The sequence below is a fragment of the Etheostoma spectabile genome, chromosome 8, assembly GCF_008692095.1.
Source record: "Etheostoma spectabile isolate EspeVRDwgs_2016 chromosome 8, UIUC_Espe_1.0, whole genome shotgun sequence".
Taxonomy (NCBI): domain Eukaryota; kingdom Metazoa; phylum Chordata; class Actinopteri; order Perciformes; family Percidae; genus Etheostoma; species Etheostoma spectabile.
In genome coordinates this window covers 15,432,127-15,440,654 of record NC_045740.1, presented here as the reverse complement: position 1 = coordinate 15,440,654, position 8,528 = coordinate 15,432,127, and the positions used below count along the sequence as shown (strand labels likewise).

The 8,528-nt window shown below is 38.1% G+C and overlaps 2 protein-coding genes across 4 annotated transcripts in view; both read right to left on the bottom strand.

Moving 5' to 3' along the window:
• Positions 1 to 1,885, bottom strand: part of ampd3b (adenosine monophosphate deaminase 3b) — a 40,051-nt gene extending 38,166 nt beyond the window's left edge. For 2 of the 3 annotated variants that reach the window (XM_032522659.1, XM_032522663.1), the window contains exons 1-2: positions 1,695 to 1,859; positions 1,627 to 1,653 (exon numbers count right to left, since the gene is read on the bottom strand). In XM_032522659.1, the coding sequence (XP_032378550.1) occupies positions 1,627 to 1,653; positions 1,695 to 1,732 (65 nt within the window). In that variant the 5' untranslated portion in view covers positions 1,733 to 1,859. Of the gene's footprint in view, positions 1 to 1,626 lie in introns of all 3 variants that reach the window. The other variant, XM_032522660.1, reaches the window with a different exon arrangement.
• A 2,274-nt stretch (positions 1,886 to 4,159) lies between these two features.
• On the bottom strand, positions 4,160 to 7,651 carry admb (adrenomedullin b). Its single transcript, XM_032522706.1, has 5 exons — positions 7,472 to 7,651; positions 7,009 to 7,124; positions 6,191 to 6,319; positions 5,600 to 5,835; positions 4,160 to 5,285 (listed from the first exon to the last, which is right to left on the bottom strand). The coding sequence occupies exons 2-5, from the start codon at positions 7,110 to 7,112 to the stop codon at positions 5,242 to 5,244; spliced, it is 513 nt and encodes a 170-aa protein (XP_032378597.1). The 5' UTR covers positions 7,113 to 7,124; positions 7,472 to 7,651; the 3' UTR covers positions 4,160 to 5,241.
• Between the last annotated feature and the right edge of the window lie 877 nt (positions 7,652 to 8,528).

Here is an 8,528-nt window from a genome sequence, read left to right as displayed (position 1 = left end):
ATAGTGTTTCACACATCTCAAATATTGTTATGTCATAATTACCTGACAAAATGCACTTGTTAAATGATTTTTGTTGAATGCAACTTTGTTAAATGCAACTTTGTTAAATTAAATTCTGGTTTTATACCGAGCCTCTTCCTTCATGCCAATACAAGCGTACATAGACGCATGTTAAATAAGCCGCAGGGCTCCTATGCTCTACAGCACGTTGTTTTGTTGCCAGCAGTTGCATACGTTGCTCCAGCCTCTCTGCAAGCTGTTTAAGAGCAGCTTCGCCAGCACTCCTTCTCTTGCTGTGACAGAAAGTTGCTGTAACGGTTTCTGCAGCAGACTAAACCGGGCTTCCTCCCTCCCCTTGCCTGGGGCTGGGGCACATTGCTATGCGCTGTAGTGGCTTCTCCAGCAGGCTGAACCAGGCTGTGCGATGGCTACATGAAAAAAAGGGGACACGCCAAAATCTAGATGAGCAACGCCTGATTGAACCGCACTTAGTGGAGGGGAAAAAATACTGGGAACTGGCAGCCTCGTGAGACGGTTGGGAAGATGAGCTGGAAGGGGGTGTCTACCCTGAGGGGGAATGTGTCCTTGCCACTACATCTTTGCTGCCCTCTCCCTCCCCTGTGACTGCCTGGGCCTGCTCCACTCTGCACACCTCACTTTTTAAGGCTCCTCACGCTAGATGTTAAACATTCACATTCCCGTTTAAGAAAACAACAACCAAATGAACTCAATTCTGATAGACAAATACTCCTCTTACCCAGCTTCACCCACACCCCTTTTTTTCTTTTCTTTCTTCCCTACTTTCTGGTGAGCCTCACCTAATCCAACATACTTAAAACTTCATACCTACTCCCCCTCATATCTATAACACAGTACCACGACTCACATTTCAAGCCATAATCACAAAAACACTCATCATACGCACACTTACACACTTATGCACACACACACACACACACACACACACACACACACACACACACACACACACACACACACACACACACACACACACACCACCTCCTCTACCCCCAATGTAAACTGTCCCCTTCAGCGTTTGGTCAAATACAGTCTTTATATGTTCTCTTACACTCATTTGGATTATGTAAGGTTTGTAGGTTTTTTAAAACTATTTGTAAAACACCTATTGATTAATTAATTCATTTATTCATATTTATTATACAGGAAAGTTAAAAGTTACATAACATTACAATATAAACGGGCCTGACTCAGTTTAAGAACTGGTTTTCAGCAGGTTCCTGTTCGGCAGACACATAAAACATGGTTACAGCACGTCAGGACAGACATTTGTACAGGACATCGATATGGACTTGACAAATTTGGACAACTAAAACAACAATACAGTTACATAAGGACAAAGGCATTTATACAAGACATCAGCTGGGCTAGACAAATACGGACAGTGCAAACAAGGTTTGGACAATACATGAGCTAATTAACGCCTATGGCAAAACTTAATTTTTTAAAAAAGTAACAAGAAGCCACCATACAAAGTAGGGCAAGTGCTCTAAAGAATGTCAGAGTGATAAGCAACTATGAGATGTGACTATAGATAGAAGCGCCAAAGAAGAGTGCAAATAATCGTCTTGACAGCGTTGTACTTACTGTTTGGGGGGTTTTCCACAATGTTGGCACCTCCTAGAACTGTAGAGACCCTTATTAGGCTTTACAGGATCAAAGTCTTGTCAGAGCAGCCTCTTCTAGCTTGCATACACACAGCCGGTTCGCTCTTTCACTGCCAGTCTGAACAATTTAAAAACACAATTTAAATGCGTCAAGTTCCAACACTCAAAAGGAGTTTCAGGAAGTGATCTATATCAATGTTCCCTGTGCAGTAGAGGAAGTGCTGGAGGAAGCTTGTATTTGCACCAGCAACTTTTTTCAAAAGCATGAAAATTTGTACTCTACAGGCCACACCCCTCTTTGTCTATTCATTGTGCAGGCAAGATCTCTTGATTGGACAATAATGTGCATTAAGGACCCGTGTTGGATACTATTTACAGATTAACATTTCATTTTTATCTAGATTTTAGGCTAAACTAATGGTCAGGGTTTTCCCTACCCACTTAAAAAGAGAAGTACGTGTTAACAATCACAGGAAAGGAAGTTGAAAGGCATTTTATACTTCATGGACCTTGACACAGGTCAGGGTCCATTTCACCGTGACTTGGTCGCCTGGGCGAAGGTATCTGATGCTGAAAGACCGAGTGGTGCCTAGTTACATCACCGTTTGATATAGAGTTTGTGATTAGCTGCCAGTTGTACTTCATTGTCTAGTTACCTTCCCTTATCAAAACTGTACAGCAGTGTTGAGAAAATCTTCCATTAGGATAGTCTCTCTCACAGCCCCTGAACGGCTGGATGAGAATTTGAATTTGGAATACTTATGCCTCAACTTTTCTGTTACATTATTTTAAAAATATAGTATATTGTTTTACAATTTTTTTGTTTCATATTTAAATCAAGAGACAAAAACAGTAGCTAAGAGCAAGTAGCCACAATGTTTCTTGTTGCTTTCTACTGGCTCTACAAAATAGGCAAAAAAATGACATTTGCTTCATACTCTGATGTATAATTAGTACAAGACTCCGTTCCTCCTCCCTCGAAAGGTCGATTTTACGGTTTTCAAAGTAAATGAGCGCCACTTAAAATCACTGCAGGGATTTTTATGGGAGTTCAGTACATGCAGATCTTACTAGAGCCCAACCGATAAAGGATTTTTGAAGGCCGATATCGATACGAATATTTGGTTATTTAAATATCTGATATTCCGATATATCGGCCGATATATATGCATATATATCTAAAAAAACAATACAGTCCAGAAACGCATAACAAAACATAAACAGATTTCTCTAACATTGCTTATTTGTAGTTATTTATGAGTTCTTACTAAAATAATATGAAAATAATTTGTCCTTTGAACAAAAACACAATAACAAAAATAATCAGAGTATTGCCGAAAGGGACATTGTAGAGTGCCCTCTGGTGGCCAAACTATGCCATACTATCATTTATTTGACATTATAAATGGTTCTGGTGAATGAAAATTCATCAGCCATTATAAATGCAGATGCCAATAAATTGGGAAATTCCCAATATTGGCCGATAATAATATCGGCCCGCCAATATATCGGACAGGCTCTAGACCTTACATATGAGTAGACAAAACATTAGTCACACTTTTAGTTGTAATTATAAGTAAAGCCCAACTGATACTGGATTAGTAAGGCTTTACAATTACTGATATTTAAGAGTTTCAAAAATTACTGGTGTCAGATCTGTCATCTTTTAAAAAACACTTAACATTAACACAATAATGTCATGGACTCCTTACATTAGTTTTTTCTTTTAAATAACTGTGACCAAGATACATACTGACTGAACACGTTGCAGTTGAATAATCTGTGTGTTAGTGCTCTCTGGTGGACAAATAATTTAATGGAGACAGGGCTGTCATACCTAATTACCTCAAACCTAGTTTGGCTTTTCTGTGCTGCAATGTGCGAATAACAGTTACTTATCTCTAAATCTGCTGCTATAATTGCCATGGCAGATTTATCAGCTTACCTCTAATTATGAGTAGGAGATAGCTGGACCTTTTGAGAGCTACGATATCTCACACTTGGCATAAAGAACTAAGAAATGCTGAAAATGTATTGCTTTAAATGGTGCCTTGTAGATTATGTTTGGTGAATTGTTTAGTTGACCTTAATAGTTCTAAAGAGAGAGCTGCATTCACGATGTTTTAGTTATTAAAAGTGACATAGATGTTGCGTTTTATGGACTTTATAAAGAGAAGAAACAAACAGCAAACTGGATTTTATTACAAACAAAAATTGCTGAAAATACTTTTGATTCACATTTGAAGAAATGAGAAATTCATTGACATAAACCATTAATTTTATGTTATCTTGTTATTCCAACAGGGAGTTTTTGATGTTTTAATGAAAAGAACCAGATTAATGATTACAGGACAGCGTGACCCCTGTAAACACTATCAGTGGAGGTTGAATTCCATTGTGATTCATTTCTTTATCTGCTCTATTTATTTGAGTGTTCCTGATTTCAAGCGGAGCACACTTCCTTTCTCTCCATGCATCAAAACTTAAATTCTTCGCTGAAAGATACTAAATTGTGTTGAAATGCTGTGATTACACAATTTTAAGAACATGTGCAAATTTGGTTTCAGTACATGTGTTTCTTTAAGAGCATGAAGTTGATAAACCATGTCTTAGTTTTAGAAAGGAATGTACACCACTGTAGACTTTATAACAGGAGTTAATCATGTTTTCCTACTTAGACCAACATAAGGGGCACATAAACTGTCACTTCCGTGCACAAGCAGAATTTTTCATACGAGGGCACCAAATAACATCAAAGTTGTTTTGAATTCTTTTCATTGTAGCACTAATAAATTTTTTAAAAACAAGGACGTTGCAGCCAGCTGAAAACTATTACAGTTCCTGCCACGTTCACCACAACAAGACCATAAATCATGTTACCTAATACTATGTCAAGTAATTTCAGCTAGACTGAGTAATTTAGGATCCATTACATATAAGTAAGGAAGCAGATACAATTCTAAAATTAGATGAAACATTTAGCATGCTTTGTTGATTTTGAAACTGCTCGGTCTGCATTTGTTATATGTATTCTACTGTAAAGCTAGATGGCAGCACAACACTTTTTCTTCTACTTCAGGCTCTCCATCACTCCAAGGCCAACAACTAGATGTCTACTTTGCAGTTGTTCTTAGGCTGCTATGAAGACTTTCAAAATCTAAATAAATGTCTTTGAAACATCTCTATTATAATAGTTTTCAATAATGTATACTCATCACAATAATGTTACAAAAATATAACCCATAAGTCAGTGAAAAGATAATTAATTTACATGAATGCAGGACAGTTAAGATACATACTTCATTGAAGTCAAAAAATTGAAAAAAAGAGATGTTTAATATGTATTTTGGCTGTATAAAAATATAGTTGTATGCTTAATATCCTTTACATATCCTTATATACAAGCGGATAATTATACATTTTTAATATAGTGGTAAATATTGTTTAAATTGCCCTTCACAAGCAGTTCACAACATCCAGTTCACTTATGAAAGGATCTTGCATGTGGCAGTTTGGGGCTTAGTAATGTCGGACAAAATCCTTCCCGTCACGGCCTCGGTTCCTCTTCAGTTTACGGGTATTTCAGAGAAGATCTTCAGGAATTGTCTTCTATCTCAGCTGCCAAGCTCACTTTGGAAGCTGGAGAAGAAACGGACATTCTTGTCAAGTTTCACAGGTCTGACTTGATCCATTAATCACTCACTTGTTCAGACACATTGAAACCTGCACCTAAGCATGCACAAATCTATTATTGAAATCTCGCTTTTATCCAGAGTGACCTGAGCAAATCTTCCTCTGATGGACTGTAAAGATGAAGCTGTGGAATAAAACCTTTGAAGGGACTTATCTTGATCTGCTGTGAGCAAATAACCCCAACAAGGATTCTCCTTTGCACTTCCATGCCTGTCTTTAGGCCACTATGCGTGTGCTTTTGTGTCTGTGAACTCGCTGACCAGCTTCAGTGCTCCGTCTTCCTGTCTGGAGGGTGAGCTGAGCGACATCCGGGAGTGAGCGGCGGCGGCGTCCATAGCCATTTGAGCCAATCTTGTTTCCAGGGGCATTGGCCTCTTTTTGCTTGTTGTTGATCTGGTGCAGTCGGTAGAGCAGGTCATTGTATGAACATGTGACCAGGACACAGCCAGAGGATTTGGTTGATGGTGACCTCCTGCGTCTGATATTTAGCCCAAAGCTGGAAAATGAAAAATAAATATTTATGCTCTATTTTCAGGCTGCTTTCCAGGGTTGTTAAATCTGACCTGGAAACAGAATGTGTTGATAAGGTTTAAATCCAAATTATCATCAGGATTTATCTAAATTCATGTATCAGTGCAATAGAGAATAAATCCTCCACTGTCTTCAGTTGTCATATATCTCTCTCTCATTTTGAATTAATTTAGATTAGCTTTGGGGTCCCCTGGTAGCCTAATGGTTGGAAGGCACACAAGCTCCAGCTCATTTCATACACTTTTGTCTCTCTCCATGTATACTATCTATCTCTACGCTATCAGTCATCAAATGAGAGCAATATCAACTTTTCTTGTTACCTTGATGGAGGTGAGATACTTTTTGCAATCTCGTCCTGCTGTGGTCCAACATCAGAGTGCTGCTCATTAGCTGCCAATAAGCTGTTGCACAGGTCTCTTTTTATACGGTTCTGCAGCCATACTCTAATCCTGCCACAAAGAACAGAATAGGTTGGATCATTAAGCAATATCATCTTTACTTATTTTCAAAAAATATCATTTGTTGCAAGCACAAGCAAAATTGCCTGTCTGATAGATCTGCCTGCTTGATATATATATATATATATATCTATATCTATATATAGATATAGATATATATCTATATATATATATATATATAGAGAGAGAGAGAGAGAGGTATATATATATATATACATATCTATATAGATATAGTTAGCTTATCACAGATATATCTGTATCAGCATTCATCTCTAATAAAAAACAAGAAATCATAGTACAGGAAGGTCAAAGACATGTTTGAAGCAGTTTATAGTGTTTCTATTACATAGTTTGTCCACTGGAGGACAGTTTAAAATGCCTTTCACAACATATCTTTCTCGCTATTCTGAAGTAACCAACTTGAGGATCCTTATCAAACATGGTTTCTTTGTGTTTGACCGATATGGTTCAAATATCCATCAGTATCGGTCTAAAAAATCCAGTATCTGTCAAGCTATAGCAAAACTGAAATTCTCTGTGACATTATCTTAATTTGTTTTCATTTACTAACAGACATAACTTGATATGAATGCCCCTTTGGTAATTGGGGCGAGCACCTGATTTAAATTTTTGTAAAGGAACACAATGTTCTCAAAATACTTGTTGATCAAGCAGCTCACCTTTTTTTTAGGCTGGTGTTGAGCTCCCCGGTGGCATCCTTCACCAGTGGCAGGACAGTGGTGAAAACACAGCAGCAGATGACAGTGTGCAAGACTAGTTTCATTTTTGCTGCGAGCTGTTGAGTTGTAAAGATAAAGAAATAAAATTTAGGAAGTTAGCTTTGAACTTGTGATTGATTAGTTTAAGACAGCATTGAATAGCCGCTGGAGCTGCACAACATGGTAGTTAAGACTCAGTCTGCTACTTTGTCAATAACAAGTCCATATTAATGGAATTGTAAGGCAGGTTATTGAAGAAACATCCAGATAAAGATTTTTACTCAACTCCTGGTTCTTCAAACCCATAACCCGACTTTCAGAGTACATCAATTTCCATTCTTAAATACTTGAAGATTTAGGTAAGCTCTTAAAAAATAATTTTAAACTTAAAATTTCTTGAACTAAACTCAAAATTGTCACTTACCTCAGGCCTGAGCTTGTAACTTAATATAGAGAATTTCTGATGCACATCCAAGCTTGCTGTGTATAGTTAAGAATAACTTAATGTAACTTAATGTAAGTTTTTTTCCAAGGTTGTAAACAAGTTTACCATGAGTTGAAGTCTGAAGTTTACACTGCTAACATGAGAGGCTTTATAGAGGGAGGGAGGGAGCTGTACCTGAATGCCAGACCCAGTGGGAGGGACTGTTGGACAGTTCATGTCAACCCCGTCCACCCCACATGTAGACACTGAATCCAAAAACATGCACAAGATTATAAACTAGGAGTGTCACGGTACTAAAAATCTAGTAATCGGTACCGATACCAAAAGTACACGATACTCGATACAAAAAAATAATACCACGGTGTGTAAAAAAAATAAAAACATAATCCTAAGTTTTTATGGGGGTGGGGGGGACAGCCTCATGTTACTCTTTTTTTGTTAGATTTTATTTTTTCAGTTTCAACTATCTGACACTGTTTTGTTGTTGAGTGGAGAGGGCAAGGAGAGCGTGATTTAGATGTAATCTGGAGAAAATGTAAGTCTTCTGGACCCAAAGTCCGCTGCTCTGAAGCCTGGCATCACCACACAATCAGCATAGGGTACCGTCTTCCATGAGTTCACGCAGAACTCCCAGACAGCAAGCATGTTTAGTTAGTAAGATTCTCTCTGTCATCGTTGATTTTCATAGAACCGGGCTAATTAAGGTTCATTTAACTGAGGATAAAGGTCCACTAAAACAAGTGCTAAAGTTAGCACAGACTTTACAGAAACCCATGTTGCTTCTGGTATGCAAGGTCCAGGTGAAGTTTGGAAAGCTGTTGCTGCAGATGTAATGTTACGGTAAAGCCAGAGGCTGACTGTGGTCAAGCCGTCGTGAACGGCAACGGAGATGTTAGTGGGCGTTCTTCTTCTCGAGCAGTGGCAGACTAGAACACCTTTAGGCGTATACTTCCCCCGTCCGGTCCGAAAGAATTGCATTGGTACTGTAAAAAAACGAGTATTGTCACGTTTTTAGAATTTTGGTAATGACTTTGTA